We start from the raw sequence: 24,199 nt of genomic DNA, 5'->3' as shown, positions 1-24,199 counted from the left end.
TTACATATACAAGGAAAACAAAAAAACATTTGCTAAAACTTCTATTGATGGTAGTTTGATCCAATCCAGCAGCGAAATGGAATAAAGTCTTGAAGATTTTTTTAGATATTTAATGTTTAAATGAAGAGCTATTATATTTTTGAGAATACTGTTAAAATAAAAAATAATTGATACGCTGCAACAGTTAAATAACATAAATGTTTTAGTTATACTATTTCTAAAATTTATATTATATTGGATTTTACTTAACTTAGTTATTTAAATATTTGTGAATATGAAAATTACTTTTGAATAACAATTAATCGATAATTAAATAATAAAGAAGCATAGATTCTGCGTAGTGGCCATTATATTAATAGCATTCGAGTTGTAAATTAAAGTTCGAAATTTTAATTATATTTGAAACATAGGAAAAATCAAACAATAAAAATGAGATAAAAGACATTTAATTCTAAATATTGCCAAAATATTTTACGTACTGTAATATATTTTATATATATAATATATATATATATATATATATATATATATATATATATATGCCGAATATTAAATTATACAAGCATTTTAGTTTAAAGTATAAATTAATCATTCATTAAGATAACAAACTTTTGCTACGAAATTCGAAAGTATAAATTATTATTATTAACTTTAAATATAAAGATCAATATAAGAAATCATAATTTTAATTTTCAAATAAAAATTAAAGGTCGGTTTTATCAGATGAAACTTTTGCGCGATTTCTTGCTTGTCCAGAAAAACTCATCTTTTTCTCCTGCATTCCTCCTGACGTGGTGCAAGTGCTCGACGATGTTGCATTTATTTCGTATCGAGCTTTTGAAAACAAATTGCAGCTGAATCGCTTCAATAAGATGCGCTTGATTCATTTCTACACAAATATGATAAAGGAGCATAGATTCTGCATAATGTCCATCAAAAATATTTTATTCTTCCTTTATATGTTATTTACCTATCTCAGAAATCTTCTTTTATGAACATTATATAGCACAATATACTGTATAGTTTTCATACAAGATTATTTTTTACAAGAAATCATTTTACAAGATTACAATCATTGATTGAATTAATAATATGTATCGATAAGAGATTTATTTTATGAGAACAAAATCAAGCAGGATAAAAAATATAATTTGTTAAAAATTTACATATATTAATTAGACAGTAAATTATTTTAAAAAGGCTTATAAATAAATTTAAAAAAATAAAATGTATACTGAATAATAATAAAAGAGTCCAAAAAAGATAAATTTTTTATGTGAAATTATGAGCTAAATTTTTTGAACAACAAAATAAAAACATCAGTGTCTAATATATTATAAAATTATTTTTGATTAAAAAATTATAATATTATAATTGTTGATTAATCGTTGTTTCCTGATCTGTGAATCTGTGATAAAAATTTTCTTTTTATACATTGCAACCCTAGAGTTCAGTCCCATTGGACGAACTTTTCGCGTGACAGTTTTCTTCTGCGCAAGCACTCATCTTTTCTTGCAAAAGCACCTCTGACGTGGTGCTCGATGTTACATTCGTCTCCGATTGAACTTGTGGAAACAGACCGCAGCCAAAACGCTTCAGTAATATTAACTTGATCTTCTTTTTCCACACGAATATAATAAAGGTGCAGAGATTCTGTATGATGTCTACCACATTAACAGTAAACGAGACGTAATTGGATATATCTCCAGCCAACCATGACACTGTCATCACGGACCATTTTATGCCCATCACGATGAACAGCACAATAAATAGCTTCAGATACAAACTAAACCTGCAACAAATATATATTTATATTTGGATATCTTTCAATAGAAATAATACTATTGCTATCTTTAAAATCGTTATCTTTAAAAGTTATCTTTAAAATATGGAATAAATTACAATCTTAAAAGAGAAGAGAGAAATAATTATTTAAAGAAATTTTTAAACAATGAGATTTTCTTTATGAAATAAATGTATTCCTTAACTTTATTCTCACTATTTGCCACATTTCGAGAATTGCATACTTTCTCGAAAAAAACAAACAGAATTGAAGTCACAACGATGTTTTTTTTCTATAGATTATGTACATTAAAAAAAAAGAAAAGAATAGAAAATAAGAAAGAAAAAAAGCAAACCAAAAAAGTGTTGCTTCCAAATAATTATTTCTTCCTTTCATCAGAATTGAAACTCAATCCATATGTAATGTAATATTGTTAGCAGAGATATTGGCAAAAATATATCTGCATAAATCTCTTTAACAAACTACATAGAAGATGATCACACATCGATACAAAATGTCTGAATACCATTTCTTATTATCATTATACCGCTTGCTTTCAGAATCTGTCAGATGAAGGCCTGTATCCTTTTCGTAACGTGCAATCTTCAATGCCGTAGAGATGGATAAGCAGATGCTACTAATAATACAGACACTTTTGAGCCCGTAATAATACAACACAAACGCTCCCCTCCCTGTAAGTATAATATGTAATGAATTTTTATACTGTTTCACACAATATATTAAAATGCTATAGCATTAATAAAGTTATCTTCATTTACCATGGAACCAGCAATCTCCTAATCGAAATTCCGGTCGCAAAATCTGTGGTACATATTCGGAAATAGAATCCATGACGACACAGAAAATAGCAAAGACAAGGGGACATCCCCACGCAAAGATTGAATAATATATTAACTTTCTTTTTTCTCGTTGTCTAAAGTTTCTTTGTAACGAACAGAATCCTCTGCAATTTACACGACATAATTTAATATATAATTAATATTTATAATTTAATATTTATAATTTAATATAAATAAATTAATTTTATAATTTAATATTTAATCAGCAATAGATAATTAAAAGGAATCATAACGTAAAAGCGTTAAAAAAATGTTTGCTTTTAATCGAGACCTCTCTCGAAAGCTCATTCTACTGCAAAAGTTCTACTACATTCTGTACTAATAGTAACTATAAAAAGTAGATTTACATAATATGACATAATACTCAATTATTATAAGAAATGGTATAATACATATTCATATAACATTCAGAAACTATTATATACTTACATAACTATTATGCAGACAATGATATTCTAAATGCAATATTCTAAATTTTTATTTAGGAGACGAATTTTTGTTAAAAAGTTATTGTGTTAGGCAAGTTAAATTTAAAGTATAATATGGAATATTTTCCAACTTACCTGAATGTGCACCACATATCAAAGCTTATCACAATTAACCAAAAGAAACCCGCCAAAAAACAAAAGTAGTTGAAGAAGGCTGTAAAAATGAATAAAAATAAAGGCTGTAATAATAAATAACATCTTAATCATTGCGCGTTAAAATGCAAGGTCTCAAAGTTATCACATTTACGTTTCTCCATTAAAAAATAGATTTACTCTAACTTCCTGCACTAAAATTCTATAGCAATATTTAATAAATACTGCTGATATATTAAATTAAATGTTTTAATTTCATACATAATTCTGCAAAATTCTAAAACATAAAGAAATATAACTATTGCAAACTTATATTAATTATATATCAAAGCATTTATATAAAATTTAAATAATACGATTAATTTTTAAATTTTTAAGATTTTAACGAATAATATATTCAAATAACTATTAAAATAATTAATTAATATGATATAATATACATTATATCTGACAAATATATACGCTACATTGATTGCATAGTTATATGATTTAGATATACTCTACCTATTGTAACACAGAGGGGATATTGTACATGATCCGTTTTGATCATAATATTCACAATATCAATTGTGTATGCGATGGACAAAGCGGCGCTATAATTGCGCAACATAAAGCCGTGTACATTTCGGAGCTCTGGCAATATGGAATATACCAGAAATATTGATACCAAAAGTAATATAGACACTATATGGAAACTCACATATATGATTTGTACGTCAAAAATCGAGGGGTCATTTTCAGTTTTTTTCATGATCTCGTCATAAGTTTCGGAACAGACGGTCACTTCGAATTTATCCCCGTCGACGACGGCGAGACAATATGATGTCGATTTAACAAATATTTTATAATAAGATAAATATATAGAACCGTTGGCAAAAATCTTATAATCGTACTGATAATTTTCGGGAAGCAGGGTGTGATTCATTTCCTGGCACGAATCATAGACAGCCAACTGAAATAATTCGTCCACCTTATTTTCGCTCTGCATCGAATCGTTCATGTATACGTTCGGAAAAATGTATTCAATTTCTTCAGAAATGCAGTCTTCGTCAACCAGACGATCGCCAAGAGGACAGCAGAGCCGAATGCAAGTATCATTATAGCACATTTCATTTGGGATGATGTTAGTTTTATTATCTTTACTGGAATTTTCAAAAACTTTGAGCGACATGGAATTATTCTTTTCAATCAAGTTTTCATAAACTTCCTGTGACGTAAAGTTTCTTTTATGATTGACATTTGTCGAATTCGTGTGAGATTTCATCAGCATTTGTTCATCATTCTTATGATTCTGCATCAAATATTTGTCCAATTTATATTGTATCGAATCATTAGCCTCGCGATTATTATTCGTGCGAAATTCATACTGCATTTTATCGTATTGCGAATTATTAATAAACTTTTCCAAATCATATCGCATAGCTTTTATTTCGTCTCTATAGTTTGTTGTAGAATCCGTGTCTGCCTCGTTTCGTATCGTCACATTATCATATGATTTCTCTTCATTGTTCGTGGAATTTTGCTGAGATTTCGATGACGAAATGATGAGGAGAAGCACCGAGCACACAAATGCAAAATTTTTTTCACTCATTATTTTACGTAAGAATATACTTTAGAGTAATTAAATAATCAAATTTGTCAAGCGTGTTCATCATTTCTCACATAAGTTTTAAATTTTCAATAATTAAAAAATTCCATATAAAATCTATCCATACCTTTGCTTTTGTATTAATTGCATCACAAAAATGTGCAAAATATACAAATATAATAAATCAAATTATCTTTTTTTTGTTTTCTCAGCAAAATTTTGAGTGATCAAACTGATTTAATTCTATCACTGTTAACGTTGATGATTGCACGGTTGAATTTTAATTATTTCATTAGATAAAGCTAATAATATATCACTGTATCCGGTTTTTACTTCTCTTTCCGATAGAGAGAAGAATGCACAAGAAACATGTGCCTGCGCGGGAGAGGAGATGAGACTACCGAGGACGACGAGTTGTCGATAGCTTTGCGAGGAAACTGTCCGTCTGCTACTATAGAACTGTGCACATATAACTTTTACATATACAAGGAAAACGAAAAAACATCATTGAAACTTCTACTGATGATAGCTCGACCAATCTAGCAGCGAAATAAAATAAACTCTTGACTTTTTTTTAATAGTTAATGCTTAAATGAAGAGCCTTTATATTTCTAAGAATATACCGCTAAAGTAAAAAATAGTTTGATACGCTGCAAAAGTCAAATAACATAAATTTTTAGTTATGCTATTTTTTAAATTTACATTATATTAGATTGTAGTTATTTTAGTTATTTTAATATTTGTGAATATAAAAATTTCTTTTGAATAATAATTAATCGATAACATATGCGTAAGAATAATTGTATTTATTTCATAAATTTATGAATTTTATTCGTTATTTCTAGACTACAAAAAAATGATTAAAAAATGAAATTATGTTGAATATATCAATTTATTTATTTTCAATTTATTTATATCGTTATTTGCCAAACCCACAGACTTCTATATATAGAATAATAATATATAGAAGTCTGTGGCCAAATCTTGTATTTCACTCCATTAGGTATAGTGTCTGCAAATTTAAAATAAAAACAAAATACCTACTATTCCAAAACCGGTTTAGATTCGACGCGCATGACTTTAACAGCTATATCATGACTATTTATTTGATTGGGAATAAAAAATTGCGGTAGATGACATTGATATTATTTTATTCCCAACTTTTAACGAGGAAAAAACATCTTTCATAAAAAATTCCTTAGAAATAAATAATTGAAATTAATAATTACTAAAATTTAAATCATATTAGAGAAAATAGTAACCTAAACCGAGTTATTGTGATTATAAAAAATCAAAGATTTAAATTATTTAAATAATGTTATAATAATCTTATGATAAAATATTTAATTATAGTAAGATTATAAAAATTATACTATAAAATTATGAACTTTCATTACAATCCATGATATATACATATAAATTAACTTATTTTTATTTTATATATGTATATTAACAACTTATAGTAATTTTATGTCAAATTATATGTAGCAATTTTATGAAGTTCTACAAATATTGAAAATTGAAAATAACATCAGCCTACAATTTGATACGCAGCAAAAATCAAATAACAAATTTTTTAGTTATACTACTTTTTAATTTATGCTATATTAGATTGTAGTTATTTTAGTTATTTAAAGATTTGTGAATATAAAAATTTCTTTTTAATAACAATTAATTGATAATATATGCGTAAGAATAATTTATTCTTTAAATTTATCAATTTTATTCGTTATTTCTAGACTACAAAAAAATGATTAAAAGATGAAATTACGTTGAATATATCAATTTATATCGTTATTTGCCAAACCCACAGACTTCTATATATAGAATAATAATATATAGAAGTCTCTATGGCCGAATCTTGTATTTCACTCCATTAGGTATAGTGTTTGCAAATATAAAATAAAAACAAAATATCTACTATTCCAAAAACAACATAAGAATACATCATTTTAATTTTCAAATAAAAATTAAAGGTCGGTTCTATCAGATAATGCTTTGGTACGACTTCTTGCTTGTCCAGAAGAACTTATTTTCTCCTACATAGCAATTTATTTTGACGTGGTAATGCAAGTGCTCGACGATGTTGCATTCGTTCCGTATCGAGCTTTTGGAAATAAATCGCAACCGAATCGCTTTAATAACATACGCTTGATCTTTTTTTCCACACAAATATGATAAAGGCACATAGATTCTGCATAATGTCCATCAAATTAATAGCATATGAGTTGTAAATTGATACATTTCCAGATAATGATGACGCTGTTATCATGAACCATTTTATGCCCATTACGATAAACAGCACGATAAATAGCTTTAGATATAGATTGAACCTGCACACAAATGTATAGTTTTCATATTTCTTGTGAATATGATATATAAAATTTATTTTAAGAAATTTGTAAAAGATTCTTTAAATTTTGTGGTTTTTTCTTTGTGAAATATAGGTGCATTCATTAATTTTATTTTCACTATTAATTGTCACTTTTTTAGAATTGCATAGTTTCTCGAAGAAACACGTATAAGACGATTAAAGTGATATGTTCTTGAAAATATTACAAAATCAAAAAAAAAAAAAGAAAAAGAGAGTGAAAACATCGACGAATAGAAAAGATGCCGTCTGCGAATGATAATCTTTCTCTCTCTTTTATAAAAAATCAATCAATTATGTGATGCTGTTGGCATAGATGTTAATAAAAGTAGCATAAATCTCATTAATAATATAGATTATTATCATAAATCTATGCAACGATATCTGAGTACATACCATTTCTTATTGTCATTATAACACTTGCTCTCCGAATCTTTCAGACAATGAACTGTATCCCTTTTGTAACGCGCAATCTTTAATGCCGTAGAAATAGATAAACAAATGCTACTAATAACGCACATACTTTTGAGCCCATGATAATACAATATAAACGCAATCATGTCTTTCCCTACAAAGTGTGTGATTGTAAAGAATACATTTTTTTACAATTTCTTTAATTTTCTATATCTTGTAAATGTGTGAAACAATTTAAGTTTTAATAGTAATTTTTATATTAATAATCATATTTTTTATTCAAATATTCTCAAATTAATAGAGTTATTCAGTGACATATACTTACCACCGAACCAGCAACCCTTTGTGCGAAATTTTGGTCGAAAAATGTTTGGCACACTTGGAATAAAATCCATAATACTACACACGATAGCCAGGATAAAGGGAATTCCCCACGCGTAGATAGCATAAAATAACAATTTCTTTCTTCGTCGCTGTTTCACATTTCTTTGTAACGAACAAAATACTCTGCGAAGAACATTTTACATGTTATATTTTGCCGAAAACAGTAGAAGAAATTTCAATGCAAATGCACATTAAAATAATTATTGTTTTCGATAGCGATTCTCAAGATGTATATAAAAATGAACATTATATACAACACAATGAATTCTACCATGCATTCATATTATTGCTTTAATATATGTATATGCAGGTATAATATAACATACGTATTATAAAAGATTATTCTATCATATATAAATCAATCTCTTAAACGTTGATACAAGTTCCTTTTCTAAAAAAAGAATGTAAAGTCGATACTCGCATATATCGAAGTTTATTGTTGTCGCTTTACCGAAATGCTCATTAACTGTCTCGATTCGCGTTGTACGTTATATTTATAGCATCAAGCTGTCATCGCGAATGTTAATAGTTTTACAGTTTGTTTAAAATAAAATTAAATAAAATAATATATTGTGTTTTAAATAATATGTTATAATACTTTAAAATCGATTAATATTTTTGACAGTTATCAGCTGATTTCTGACAAAAAATATTATTCGCGAATAAAGTTTTATAACATATTATATTACTCATAAAATATTATTATTTTAATAATAATAATATGTTGTAAATAATATAATATATACTGATAATATATACTTACAATATATACTTTGTCCGCGATTAATATTTTTTGACAGAAATCAGCTTATAATTGTCAAAAATATTAATTAAATTTAAAGTATTAAGATCCGATTGCACCAACGTTATTTTGGTTTTAAGCGAGACTTAAATATATGTTTGTCTTTATTTATTTAGAAAGAAAAAAATAGACACATAGGTAAGTCCCGCTTAAAGCCAAAATAATGTTAGTGCAATCGGGACTAAAACGTATTATTTAAAACATATTATTTTAATTTATTTTAATTTGGACAAACTGTTAAACTGCTAACCGTCGTGATGACAATCTCTCGATGCTATGAATATAACGCACGACGTAAATCGAAGCAGCTAATAAACATCGCGAAAAAAAGGCAAAAATACTTGCAAAAATTAACTTAACATGCCTTTTTTTAAAAACAGACTAAAACAACACAAACGCGCGCTACGCGCGTGCCATACTTATCTTTTATATTGAAAAGAATATTTTTAAAAAATTATACAAAGTTTATATAAACTCGATTAATATTTTCTGACAAAAATTAACTGACTAAAATGTTAATTTGCTAATTAAATTTTAAAATTAAAATGTTATAAAAATTATAATAATAATGTTGTAAATAATATACGTTATAATACTTTAAATTCGAATAATATTTTATGAGGAAATATTTAAATGGGACCACTATGGTAAAAATGAAATTATTATATAATGAAGGAAGAGTCAAATTCTTAATAAAAATGCATTCAATGTCTTTCAAATAAGTAATTAAAATGATTGAAATAATCTTAAATCCCAGTCATTTAAATTATATAAATATTTAAATGGGACCAATATCGTAAAAATGAATTTATTACATAATAAAACAAAAGTCAAATTCTTAAAGAAAATGCATTTAATGTCTTTATAATTCGAAATTAAAATGATTAAACTTATCAAATATCTAATTTAATTAAATTATATAAATATTTAAATAGGACCAATATTGTAAAAATAAAATTATTACATAATAAAGCAAGAGTCAAATTCTTAAAGAAAATGCATTCAATGTCTTTCAAAAAAGTAATTAAATGATTCAAATAATCTTAGATCTCAGTTATTTAAATTGTATAAATATATAAATGGAACCAATATCGTAAAAATGTAATTATTACATAATGAAGCAATAGTCTAATTCCTAATGAAAATGCATTCAATGTATTTCAAATAAGTAATTAGAATGATTAAACTTATCAAACATCTAATTTAATTAAATTATATAAATATTGAAATAAGACCACTATCGTAAAAATGAAATAATTAAATAATAAAAGAAGAGTCAAATTCTTAATGAAAATGCATTCAAAGTGTTTCAAATAAGTAATTAGAATGATTAAACTTATCACTCACATAATTAACTCAAATTATATAAATATTTAAAAGGGACCAATATCGTAAAAATGAAATTATTACATAACGAAGCAATAGTCTAATTCATAATGAAAATGCATTCAATGTCTTTCAAATAAGTAATTAGAATGATTATACTTATCACACATCTAATTTAATTAAATTATGTAAATATTTAAATGGGACCACTATCGTAAAAATGAAATTATTATATAAAAAAAGGAGAGTAATATTCTAGATGAAAATGCATTCAATGTCTTTCAAATAAGTAATTAAAATGATTAAACTTATCACGCATCTAATTTAATTCAATTATATAAATATTTAAATGGGACCAATATCGTAAAAATGAAATTATTATATAATAAAACAAGAGTCAAATTCTTGATGAAAATGCATTCAATGTCTTTCAAATAAGTAATTAAAAAGATTGAAATAATCTTAGATCTCAGTTATTTAAATTGTATAAATATATAAATGGAACCAATATCGTAAAAATGCAATTATTACATAATGAACCAATAGTCAAATTCTTAATGAAAATACATTCAATGTATTTCAAATAAATAATTAAAATGAATATTTTAAACTCATCACATATCTAATTTAATTAAATTATATAAATATTTAAATGGGACCACTATCGTAAAAATAAAATTATTATATAATAAAAGAAGAGACAAATTCTTAATGAAAAGGCATTCAACGTCTTTCAAATAAGTAATTAAAATGGTTAAGCTTATCACACATCTAATTTAAATAAATTATATAAATATTGAAATAAGACCACAATCGTAAAAATAAAATTATTAAATAATGAAAGAAAAGTCAAATTCTTAATGAAAAGGCATTCAATGTGTTTCAAATAAGTAATTAGAATGATTAAACTTATCACATATCTAATTTAATTACATTATATAAATATTTAAATGGGACCAATATCGTAAAAATAAAATTATTACATAATGAAGCAATAGTCCAATTCTTAATGAAAATACATTCAATGTCTTTCAAATAAGTAATTAGAATGATTAAACTTATCACACATCTAATTTAATAAATTATATAAATATTTAAAAAGGACCACTATCGTAAAAATGAAATTATTAAATAATGAAAGAAAAGTCAAATTCTCAATGAAAATGCATTCAATGTGTTTCAAATAAGTAATTAGAATGATTAAACTTATCAAATATATAATTTAATTAAATTATATAAATATTTAAATGGGACCACTATCGTAAAAATTAAATTATTATTTAATAAAAGAAGACTCAAATTCTTGATTAAAATACATTAAATGTCTTTCAAATAAGTAATTAAAATGATTGAAATAATCTTAGATCTCAGTTATTTAAATTGTATAAATATTTAAATGGGACCACTATCGTAAAAATGAAATTATTATTTAATAAAAGAAGAGTCAAATACTTGAAAAGACAAATTCTCAATGAAAATGCATTCAATGTGTTTCAAATAAGTAATTAGAATGATTAAACTTATCACGCATCTAATTTAATTAAATTATATAAATATTTAAATAGGACCACTATCGTAAAAATGAAATTATTATATAATAAAAGAAGAGTCAAATTCTTGATGAAAATGCATTAAATGTCTTTCAAATAAGTAATTAAAATGATTGAAATAATCTTAGATCTCAGTTATTTAAATTGTATAAATATATAAATGGAACCAATATCGTAAAAATGCAATTATTACATAATGAAGCAATAGTCTAATTCTTAATGAAAATACATTCAATGTATTTCAAATAAGTAATTAAAATGATTAAACTTATCACACATCTAATTTTATTAAATTATATAAATATTTAAATGGGACCACTATCGTAAAAATGAAATTATTATATAATAAAAGAAGAGTCAAATTCTTAATGAAAAGGCATTCAACGTCTTTCAAATAAGTAATTAAAATGGTTAAGCTTATCACACATCTAATTTAAATAAATTATATAAATATTGAAATAAGACCACAATCGTAAAAATAAAATTATTAAATAATGAAAGAAAAGTCAAATTCTTAATGAAAAGGCATTCAACGTCTTTCAAATAAGTAATTAAGGTGATTAAACTTATCACATATCTAATTTAATTAAATTATATAAATATTTAAATGGGACCACTATCGTAAAAATGAAATTATTACATAATAAAGGAAGAGTAAAATTATTAATGAAAATGCATTCAATGTCTTTCAAATAAGTAATTAGAATGATAAAGCTTATCACAAATCTAATTTAATTAAATTATATAAATATTGAAATAAGACCACAATAGTAAAAATGAAATTATTAAATAATGAAAGAAAAGTCAAATTCTCAATGAAAATGCATTCAATGTGTTTCAAATAAGTAATTAGAATGATTAAACTTATCACATATCTAATTTAATTACATTATATAAATATTTAAATGGGACCAATATCGTAAAAATAAAATTATTACATAATGAAGCAATAGTCCAATTCTTAATGAAAATACATTCAATGTCTTTCAAATAAGTAATTAGAATGATTAAACTTATCACACATCTAATTTAATAAATTATATAAATATTTAAAAAGGACCACTATCGTAAAAATGAAATTATTAAATAATGAAAGAAAAGTCAAATTCTCAATGAAAATGCATTCAATGTGTTTCAAATAAGTAATTAGAATGATTAAACTTATCAAATATATAATTTAATTAAATTATATAAATATTTAAATGGGACCACTATCGTAAAAATTAAATTATTATTTAATAAAAGAAGAGTCAAATACTTGAAAAGACAAATTCTCAATGAAAATGCATTCAATGTGTTTCAAATAAGTAATTAGAATGATTAAACTTATCACGCATCTAATTTAATTAAATTATATAAATATTTAAATAGGACCACTATCGTAAAAATGAAATTATTATATAATAAAAGAAGAGTCAAATTCTTGATGAAAATGCATTAAATGTCTTTCAAATAAGTAATTAAAATGATTGAAATAATCTTAGATCTCAGTTATTTAAATTGTATAAATATATAAATGGAACCAATATCGTAAAAATGCAATTATTACATAATGAAGCAATAGTCTAATTCTTAATGAAAATACATTCAATGTATTTCAAATAAGTAATTAAAATGATTAAACTTATCACACATCTAATTTTATTAAATTATATAAATATTTAAATGGAACTACTATCGTAAAAATGAAATTATTATATAATAAAAGAAGAGACAAATTCTTAATGAAAAGGCATTCAACGTCTTTCAAATAAGTAATTATAATGGTTAAGCTTATCACACATCTAATTTAAATAAATTATATAAATATTGAAATAAGACAACAATCGTAAAAATGAAATTATTAAATAATGAAAGAAAAGTCAAATTCTCAATGAAAATGCATTCAATGTGTTTCAAATAAGTAATTAAAATGATTAAACTTATCACACATCTAATTTTATTAAATTATATAAATATTTAAATGGAACTACTATCGTAAAAATGAAATTATTATATAATAAAAGAAGAGACAAATTCTTAATGAAAAGGCATTCAACGTCTTTCAAATAAGTAATTATAATGGTTAAGCTTATCACACATCTAATTTAAATAAATTATATAAATATTGAAATAAGACAACAATCGTAAAAATGAATTTATTACATAATAAAACAAAAGTCAAATTCTTAAAGAAAATGCATTTAATGTCTTTATAATTCGAAATTAAAATGATTAAACTTATCAAATATCTAATTTAATTAAATTATATAAATATTTAAATAGGACCAATATTGTAAAAATAAAATTATTACATAATAAAGCAAGAGTCAAATTCTTAAAGAAAATGCATTCAATGTCTTTCAAAAAAGTAATTAAATGATTCAAATAATCTTAGATCTCAGTTATTTAAATTGTATAAATATATAAATGGAACCAATATCGTAAAAATGTAATTATTACATAATGAAGCAATAGTCTAATTCCTAATGAAAATGCATTCAATGTATTTCAAATAAGTAATTAGAATGATTAAACTTATCAAACATCTAATTTAATTAAATTATATAAATATTGAAATAAGACCACTATCGTAAAAATGAAATAATTAAATAATAAAAGAAGAGTCAAATTCTTAATGAAAATGCATTCAAAGTGTTTCAAATAAGTAATTAGAATGATTAAACTTATCACTCACATAATTAACTCAAATTATATAAATATTTAAAAGGGACCAATATCGTAAAAATGAAATTATTACATAACGAAGCAATAGTCTAATTCATAATGAAAATGCATTCAATGTCTTTCAAATAAGTAATTAGAATGATTATACTTATCACACATCTAATTTAATTAAATTATGTAAATATTTAAATGGGACCACTATCGTAAAAAAGAAATTATTATATAAAAAAAGGAGAGTAATATTCTAGATGAAAATGCATTCAATGTCTTTCAAATAAGTAATTAAAAAGATTGAAATAATCTTAGATCTCAGTTATTTAAATTGTATAAATATATAAATGGAACCAATATCGTAAAAATGCAATTATTACATAATGAACCAATAGTCAAATTCTTAATGAAAATACATTCAATGTATTTCAAATAAATAATTAAAATGATTAAACTCATCACATATCTAATTTAATTAAATTATATAAATATTTAAATGGGACCACTAGCGTAAAAATGAAATTATTATTTAATAAAAGAAGAGTCAAATTCTTAATGAAAATGCATTCAATGACTTTCAAATAAGTAATTAGAATGATTAAACTTATCACATATATAATTTAATTAAATTATATAAATATTTAAATGGGACCACTATCGTAAAAATTAAATTATTATTTAATAAAAGAAGACTCAAATTCTTGATTAAAACACATTAAATGTCTTTCAAATAAGTAATTAAAATGATTAAAATAATCTTAGATCTCAGTTATCTAAATTGTATAAATATATAAATGGAACCAATATCGTAAAAATGCAATTATTACATAATGAACAAATAGTCTAATTCTTAATGAAAATACATTCAATATACTTCAAATAAGTAATTAAAATGATTAAACTTATCACACATCTAATTTTATTAAATTATATAAATATTTAAATGGGACCACTATCGTAAAAATGAAATTATTATATATTAAAAGAAGAGTCAAATCCTTAATGAAAAGGCATTCAATGTCTTTCAAATAAGTAATTAGAATGGTTAAGCTTATCACACATCTAATTTAAATAAATTATATAAATATTGAAATAAGACCACAATCGTAAAAATGAATTATTAAATAATGAAAAAAAAGTCAAATTCTCAATGAAAATGCATTCAATGTGTTTCAAATAAGTAATTAGAATGATTAAACTTATCACACATCTAATTTAATTAAACTATATAGATATTTAAAGGGGGTCAATACCGTAAAAATAAAGTTATTACATAATGAAGGAAGAGTAAAATTCTTAATGAAAATGCATTCAATCTCTTTCAAATAAGTAATTAGAATGATTAAACTTATCACACATCTAATTTAATAAATTATATAAATATTTAAATAGGACCACTATCGTAAAAATGAAATTATTATTTAATAAAAGAAGAGTCAAATTCTTGATGAAAATGCATTCAATGTCTTTCAAATAAGTAATTAAAAAGATTGAAATAATCTTAGATCTCAGTTATTTAAATTGTATAAATATATAAATGGAACCAATATCGTAAAAATGCAATTATTACATAATGAAGCAATAGTCCAATTCTTAATGAAAATACATTCAATGTCTTTCAAATAAGTAATTAGAATGATTAAACTTATCACACATCTAATTTAATAAATTAAATAAATATTTAAATAGGACCACTATCGTAAAAATGAAATTACTAAATAATGAAAGAAAAGTCAAATTCTCAATGAAAATGCATTCAATGTGTTTCAAATAAGTAATTAAAATGATTAAATTTATCACGCATCTAATTTAATTAAATTATATAAATATTTAAATGGGACCACTATCGTAAAAATGAAATTATTGTATAATAAAAGAAGAGTCAAATTCTTAATGAAAAGGCATTCAATGTCTTTCAAACAAGTAATTAGAATGATTAAGCTTATCACACATTTAATTTAATTAAATTATATAAATATTGAAATAAGACCACAATCGTAAAAATGAAATTATAAAATAATGAAAGAAAAGTCAAATTCTCAATGAAAATGCATTCAATGTCTTTCAAATAAGTAATTAGAATGATTAAGCTTATCACACATCTAATTTAATTAAATTATATAAATATTGAAATAAGACCACAATCGTAAAAATGAAATTATTAAATAATGAAAGAAAAGTCAAATTCTTGATGAAAATGCATTCAATGTCTTTCAAATAAGTAATTAAAAAGATTGAAATATTCTTAGATCTCAGTTATTTAAATTGTATAAATATTTAAATAGGACCACTATCGTAAAAATGAAATTATAATTTAATAAAAGAAGAATCAAATTCTTGATGAAAATGCATCAAATGTCTTTCAAATAAGTAATTAAAATGATTGAAATAATCTTAGATCTCAGTTATTTAAATTGTATAAATATATAAATGGACCAATATCGTAAAAATGCAATTATTACATAATGAACCAATAGTCTAATTTTTAATGAAAATACATTCAATGTATTTCAAATAAGTAATTAAAATGATCAAACTTATCACATATCTAATTTAATTAAATTATATAAATATTTAAATGGGACCACTATCGTAAAAATGAAATTATTATATAATAAAAGAAGAGTCAAATTCTTAATGAAAAGGCATTCAATGTCTTTCAAATAAGTAATTAAAAAGATTGAAATAATCTTAGATCTCAGTTATTTAAATTGTATAAATATTTAAATGGGACCACTATCGTAAAAATGAAATTATTATTTAATAAAAGAAGAGTCAAATTCTTGATGAAAATGCATTAAATGTCTTTCAAATAAGTAATTAAAATGATTGAAATAATCTTAGATCTCAGTTATTTAAATTGTATAAATATATAAATGGGACCAATATCGTAAAAATGCAATTATTACATAATGAAGCAATAGTCTAATTCTTAATGAAAATACATTCAATGTATTTCAAATAAGTAATTAGAATGATTAAACTTATCACACATCTAATTTAATTAAATTATATAAATATTTAAATGGAACCACTATCGTAAAAATGAAATTATTATATAATAAAAGAAGAGTCAAATTCTTAATGAAAAGGCATTCAATGTCTTTCAAATAAGTAATTAGAATGATTAAGCTTATCACACATCTAATTTAATTAAATTATATAAATATTGAAATATGACCACAATCGTAAAAATGAAATTATTAAATAATGAAAGAAAAGTCAAATTCTCATTGAAAATGCATTCAATGTCTTTCAAATAAGTAATTAGAATGATTAAACTTATCACGCATATAATTTAATTAAATTATATAAATATTTAAATGGGGCCACTATCGTAAAAATGAAATTATTATATAATAAAAGAAGAGTCAAATTCTTGATGAAAATGCATTAAATGTCTTTCAAATAAGTAATTAAAATGATTGAAATAATCTTAGATCTCAGTTATTTAAATTGTATAAATATATAAATGGAACAAATATCGTAAAAATGCAATTATTACATAATGAACCAATAGTCTAATTTTTAATGAAAATACATTCAATGTATTTCAAATAAGTAATTAAAATGATTAAACTTATCACATATCTAATTTAATTAAATTATATAAATATTTAAATGGGACCACTATCGTAAAAATGAAATTATTATATAATAAAAGAAGAGTCAAATTCTTAATGAAAAGGCATTCAATGTCTTTCAAATAAGTAATTAAAAAGATTGAAATAATCTTAGATCTCAGTTATTTAAATTGTATAAATATATAAATGGGACCAATATCGTAAAAATGCAATTATTACATAATGAAGCAATAGTCTAATTCTTAATGAAAATACATTCAATGTATTTCAAATAAGTAATTAGAATGATTAAACTTATCACACATCTAATTTAATTAAATTATATAAATATTTAAATGGGACCACTATCGTAAAAATGAAATTATTATATAATAAAAGAAGAGTCAAATTCTTAATGAAAACGCATTCAATGTCTTTCAAATAAGTAATTAGAATGATTAAGCTTATCACACATCTAATTTAATTAAATTATATAAATATTGAAATAAGACCACAATCGTAAAAATGAAATTATTAAATAATGAAAGAAAAGTCAAATTCTCAATGATAATGCATTTAATGTCTTTCAAATAAGTAATTAAAATTATCACGCATTAAACTTATCACGCATCTAATTTAATTAAATTATATAAATATATAAATGGAACCAATATCGTAAAAATGCAATTATTACATAATGAAGCAAGAGTTAAATTCTTAATGAAAATGCATTCAATATCTTTCAAATAAGTAATTAAAATGATTAACCTTATCACACATCTAATTTAATTAAATTATATAAATATTTAAATGGGACCACTATCGTAAAAATGAAATTATTATATAATAAAAGAAGAGTAAAATTCTTGATGAAAATGCATTCAATGTCTTTCAAATAAGTAATTAGAATGATTAAACTTATCACACATCTAATTTAATTAAATTATATAAATATTTAAATGGGACTAATATCGTAAAAATGAAATTATTACATAACGAAGCAATAGTTTAATTCCTAATGAAAATGCATTCAATGTCTTTCAAATAAGTAATTAGAATGATTATACTTATCACACATCTAATTTAATTAAATTATATAAATATTTGAATGGGACGAATATCGTAAATATGAAATTATTACCTAATGAAGGAAGAGTCAAATTCTTAATGAAAATTCATTCAGTGTCTTTCAAATAAGTAATTAAAATGATTGAAATGATTTTAGATCTCAGTTATTTAAATTGTATAAATATATAAATAGAACCATTATCGTAAAAATAAATTTATTACATAATAAAGCACGAGTCAAATTCAAAATAAAAATGCATTCAATGTTTTTCAAATAAGTAATTAAAATAATCTGAACATCTGCTCTTAAAAATGCGATTATATATATATTTGAATAATTTTAATTCATAATTTTAATTTTATATATTTATACAAATATAATATAATAATTATATATATTGTTATCATTTAGGTATACATTAATCTATTTTACTATGTGTTACATCGAAAAAAATTTATTATAATTTCTTTCAATATTATTGTTGAATTTAATGTGAAAAAATTATCGTTATAAAAAAAAATGTACAAAGTTTTTTTTTTAAATATTTATATGAGATAAAATTAATTTCATAGAAATCTGATAATATGATGTAAATAATATGTTATAATATTTTAAACTCGAATATTTTATGACAGAAATCAGCTGATAACTATCAAAAAGAATTATGACATTATTTAAAACATATATTATTATTTTAATTTTTATAACATATTATTATTTTAAAATTTAAATAAATTGTTAATTTGCTAATTAAAATTTAAAATAATAATAGATTATAAAAATTTAAATACTAATATATGTTGTAAATAATATGTTATAATGCCTTAGCTGCGATTAATATTTTTTGACAGAAATCAGCTGATAGCTTTCAAAAATAACAATCGAATTTTAAGTATTATATTATATTATTTAAAACATATTATTATTTTAATTTTTATAACATATTATTATTTTAAAATTTAATTAGCAAACCTTCGCTTAATTAATATTTTTTTACAGAAATCAGCTGATTAAAGTGTTAATTTGCTTATTAATTTTTTAAATAATATGTTTTAAATAATATGTTATAATATTTTTGACAGTTATCAGCTGATTTCTATCAAAAAATATTAATCAAGAAGAAGGTATTATAACATATTATTTACAACATAATACTATTTTAATTATATTACTATTAAATATATTACTATTTTTACCATATTATTATTTTAAAATTTAATTATCAAATTAATGCTTTAATCGGCTGATTTCTGTGAAAAAATATTAATCAAGTTTATACAAACTTTATTTTATTTTTTTTTAAATATTCTTTTTAACAAAAAATCGAAGAATGACGCGCGCGTAGCACGCGATTGTGTTGTTCTAATAACTAGTATATAAAATCGAAGAATGCGCGTAGCGCGCACTTGTTTTTTTCCGGTGTTTAAAAAAAGACGTGTCATAACTTGAAGTTATGATAATTAAATCGCGACATTAAACAATCAAAAAAATTAATCATTGCACCTAATAATTAAAACTAATAAACCTAAATGTTAAAAAAAATGAAGAAAGAAAGAGCGCATTTAAATATATGAGAAAACATGAATAAAATAATTCTCACTTCGATAATAGAAAATATTTAAAAAAGACTATATAAATTATCTTTTTTTTTTTAAATTGAAATATTCATCCTAATTAATTGTGTGTTTATTCATTTTGAGGTAACGGATAGTAACTATCTACAATCTACAGTCTACAATCTACATTCTAAATCTACATCTCTACAATCAAATATTTATGAAACCGTTACCTCGTAATAAAATAATAGTTTGTCACTTACCAATCGATGTTCAACAGCAGAGGAGATAACTGCATCGAAGCTACGTTGATCTGTAACATACAAATAGAATATAAATTATAACAGCGTTTTAAATAATTATTATCTAATTAGTATTTTAATATCTAAATTAGTATTTTACACATTAAATTTTATATTCGATGCGTACAATAATCAGTAGATAGGTATATATAATTGAATAATTTTATAAATTTTGTAAAGATTATTTTTTTAAATATAAAAAACTTTTATAATATTTATACATTAGAGTTATTTCTCTCTAATTTTCCTTTATTTAAATTATTCAATATATAAATAGAATTATATAATATCTATGCGTAAAAAAATACGTGATTTATAACAAGTCAAATATTATACATATACATCATATTATATAAATATTATATAAATAATAAACACTCACCACAAAGTTGCTCCGCCGGTGCCTGATGCCTCCTAGTCCTGCTCCTCCTCTCAGGTCAGGTTGATCAGGATTGTCCAATAATTCAAGTCAAAGTCTGCTGATTGATGATAACGCGCGATACTTTAAACGACACTCCCGCACTTAAACGCGCGATACTTTATACGACATTCCCGCACTTGAACGCGCGATACTTTGCACGACATTCCCGCACTTAAACGCGCGACACTACCGTCCGATTGTGTCTTATTGTTAGACCGTCGTGTTGCCGATCATATCGCTCAATTTTATGGCGATGTCAAGCACACCATATGTGCTTCATTAGTAATAACTGTCATTTCTTAGTAATTACTATTCTATAATATCGATAACAACCCCCTTTAATGAAAATTATAATAAATTAATATTATATATGAAAGGAACTTTGTACGTTCTTTATTATGAATCCGCGAAAATTCGATAATCAATTTTAATGTATTCGCGGTTTGCAGTTTATTTCCAAATTACACGATAGCGCAATCGATGAATCACAAAAGTAAAAAAAAATAAAATAAAATAACATATATAATTCGTACTAAAAATTTTAAGATATTATCATGAATTTTTCTGCAAATTTTATATCACTATTACTTTTTCTTTTAGTCCAAAATTATTATATATTCTCAAAATATCCGCAAAATATCTGATATGTTATATATTTTAAAATATAACTTTATTTTAACTAATGTAAACTCAAATGATCAATCAACATAAATGAATGGATTACAAAATATATAATATAAAATCAATTATATAATATAAAATCTGTACATTATAATAATAAGTAATTATAATTATTTAATCATTTAAAATTTATAATCACACATACAATTAATATAATTGTTAGTATGTTCTTTTAAAATAAATTAGATTGAATATATTATGTATTACTATAAAATGTTTCTTTTCCTTTTCTTAAACTGTAATTCTTGAACTGTATTCATAATCTTTATTATACTTTTAATCTTTAATAATCCATTCATTTTAAGGTAACGGAACTATCTACAAAATCTACAGTCTATACACAAGCTACAATCTAGATCTACACATTTCCACACAATCTAATCTCTACAAAACCGTTACCTTTTGTAATAAAATAATTTTTCACTCACCGGTCGATGCACAATAGCGGAGTTAACTGCATTGAAGCTACGTTGATCTGTAACATATAAATAAAATTCAAATTATAGAACTGCTCAAAATAATTAATACTTAAAAAAATTATTATTTTGTATGCATTAAATTTTATATTCGATGCATACAAATAATAAACAGCAATATAATTAAAAAATTTTATAAATTTTTATTTAATAATAATTGAATTCATAAACTAATAATAAATACTTACACAATAGTTGCTCCGCTGGTGCCCGACGTCTCTCGCAGACCTCCTCCTCCTCTCAGATTGTCAAGATCATCAGTCGTCAGTTACGTTGATCTGTAACATACAATTAAAATTCAAATTGTAGTAGCGCCAAAAATAATTAATATTTTAGAAAATTATTACTGTACGCATTGGATTTTATTTTCCATGCCTACAATAGAGAGCAAGTAGAAATATAGTTGAATAATTTTATAAATTTTTATTTAATTTATAATTATTTTTTATTTGATTTATAATAATTTTATTATTTTATTTTATTTTATTTTATAAATTTTTATTTAGTAATTGAACTAAATAAAGTCAATAAATACTCACTCCATGATTGTTCCACTGGTGCCCAATGTCTCCCAGACCTCCTCCTCTCAGATTATCAAGACAGTTTGTTGATCTGTAACATATAAATAAAATTCAAATTGTAGCAGCACACAAAATATAATTAATATTTTAGAAAATTATTGTTATATACATTGAATTTTATTTTTCATGCACAATAATAAACAGAAATACAATTAAATAATTTTATAAATTTTTATTTATAATAGTAATTGAACTAATAATAAACCAATAATAAATACTCACTCTCTGGTTATTTCGTCGGTGCCCAATATCTCTCTCAGATCTGTTTCTCCTCTCAAATTATCAAGATCGTCTGTTACGTTTATTTGTAACCTGTAACGTACAAATAAAATTCAATTATAGGAGAAAAATAATTAATATTTTAGAAAATTATTACTGTACGCATTAGATTTTATTTTCAATGCGTACAAAATATCAAACAGAAGTATAGTTAAATAATTTTATAAATTTCTATTTAATACAATTAATAAATTTTAATTAAACTAATAAACAAATAATGAATACTAACCCTACAATTGTTCCACCGATGCCTCCCCGATTTCCTCTATTATTTCACCTTGTCGCTTCTTCGTGGCACTCACTAGAGAAGATAATTAATAACAATAAGCGCACACTCGCAGAAACAGATAATTATACGTATGATTACGCGCGCACTTATCATACTCGAATACAGTTAATGAGCGCACGACATTTTCGACTTTAATAGCGGGCGACGCGGGCACTCGATTATAGCGGGAAAATAAAGCGGGAGAAGCGCGCGAGGCTCGCGACCGCGAGATCTCGATATCTCGATATCTCGATATCTCGAAAGACTAACTTTGCACACGTACAAATAGGAGGTTATAAACGAACAAAAAATCGAAAATGATTAAAATATGATTGACTTACCAATTAAATGCATCGCGATTTAGAATTGACCCATCCACATTCACGATATTTCGTTACTTATGAATGATGTTAGGTTAGCAGCTTTACATTGATACGATATGCGTCAATATATATACTGTCACGCGAATAAAGCGAGTGAATAAATATTTGCTTCGAAACAAAATCGTCGCTTATTCGATACACTTATGAATTATTTAATCGTAAAAGTTAAATAATTGCGCAAAATAATACTCGGTCACTCGATCACTCAGAGAATATAATCTCATTATCCGTAATATTTCTCGCAATCGCGGCTCGAAAAATAATGCGCGGCGCGTCGCTGCCTACCTGTTCGAGAGTCACCGC

At 23.5% G+C, this 24,199-nt stretch overlaps 2 protein-coding genes and 1 long non-coding RNA gene across 6 annotated transcripts; all 3 read right to left on the bottom strand.

Moving 5' to 3' along the window:
• Positions 1–715: 715 nt before the first annotated feature.
• LOC145933770 (G-protein coupled receptor Mth2-like) lies at positions 716–5,279 on the bottom strand. 3 transcript variants are annotated; one of them, XM_083033762.1, is made up of 6 exons: positions 4,940–5,279; positions 3,729–4,746; positions 3,207–3,285; positions 2,563–2,747; positions 2,310–2,475; positions 716–1,792 (listed from the first exon to the last, which is right to left on the bottom strand). In XM_083033762.1, exons 2-6 carry the CDS (start codon positions 4,642–4,644, stop codon positions 1,444–1,446), a joined length of 1,695 nt encoding a protein of 564 aa, XP_082889888.1. In that variant the 5' UTR covers positions 4,645–4,746; positions 4,940–5,279; the 3' UTR covers positions 716–1,443. The 3 variants fall into 3 exon arrangements, with proteins under 3 accessions (XP_082889888.1, XP_082889886.1, XP_082889887.1); XM_083033760.1 differs by lacking the exon at positions 4,940–5,279 and having other exon boundaries at positions 3,729–4,933; XM_083033761.1 differs by lacking the exon at positions 4,940–5,279 and having other exon boundaries at positions 2,331–2,475; positions 3,729–4,933.
• Positions 5,280–6,672: 1,393 nt separating this feature from the next.
• Positions 6,673–22,384, bottom strand: LOC145933772 (G-protein coupled receptor Mth2-like). 2 transcript variants are annotated; one of them, XM_083033763.1, is made up of 6 exons: positions 22,338–22,384; positions 21,190–21,564; positions 20,769–20,818; positions 7,923–8,104; positions 7,580–7,751; positions 6,673–7,145 (listed from the first exon to the last, which is right to left on the bottom strand). In XM_083033763.1, the coding sequence occupies exons 4-6, from the start codon at positions 7,990–7,992 to the stop codon at positions 6,950–6,952; spliced, it is 438 nt and encodes a 145-aa protein (XP_082889889.1). In that variant the 5' UTR covers positions 7,993–8,104; positions 20,769–20,818; positions 21,190–21,564; positions 22,338–22,384; the 3' UTR covers positions 6,673–6,949. The 2 variants fall into 2 exon arrangements, with proteins under 2 accessions (XP_082889889.1, XP_082889890.1); XM_083033764.1 differs by lacking the exons at positions 20,769–20,818; positions 21,190–21,564; positions 22,338–22,384 and having other exon boundaries at positions 7,923–8,435.
• Positions 22,206–23,657, bottom strand: LOC145934333 (uncharacterized). Its single transcript, XR_014425013.1, has 6 exons — positions 23,653–23,657; positions 23,475–23,510; positions 23,189–23,278; positions 22,925–22,997; positions 22,574–22,663; positions 22,206–22,384 (listed from the first exon to the last, which is right to left on the bottom strand). It is a non-coding gene; the product is annotated as an uncharacterized LOC145934333 (long non-coding RNA).
• Positions 23,658–24,199: the final 542 nt, after the last annotated feature.

Source organism: Prenolepis imparis, unplaced genomic scaffold (assembly GCF_030444845.1).
Source record: "Prenolepis imparis isolate NDT839.2.m4 unplaced genomic scaffold, iyPreImpa1.0 SCAF_3, whole genome shotgun sequence".
Taxonomy (NCBI): Eukaryota; Metazoa; Arthropoda; class Insecta; order Hymenoptera; family Formicidae; genus Prenolepis; species Prenolepis imparis.
This window is presented reverse-complemented; position numbering and strand designations above follow the sequence as displayed.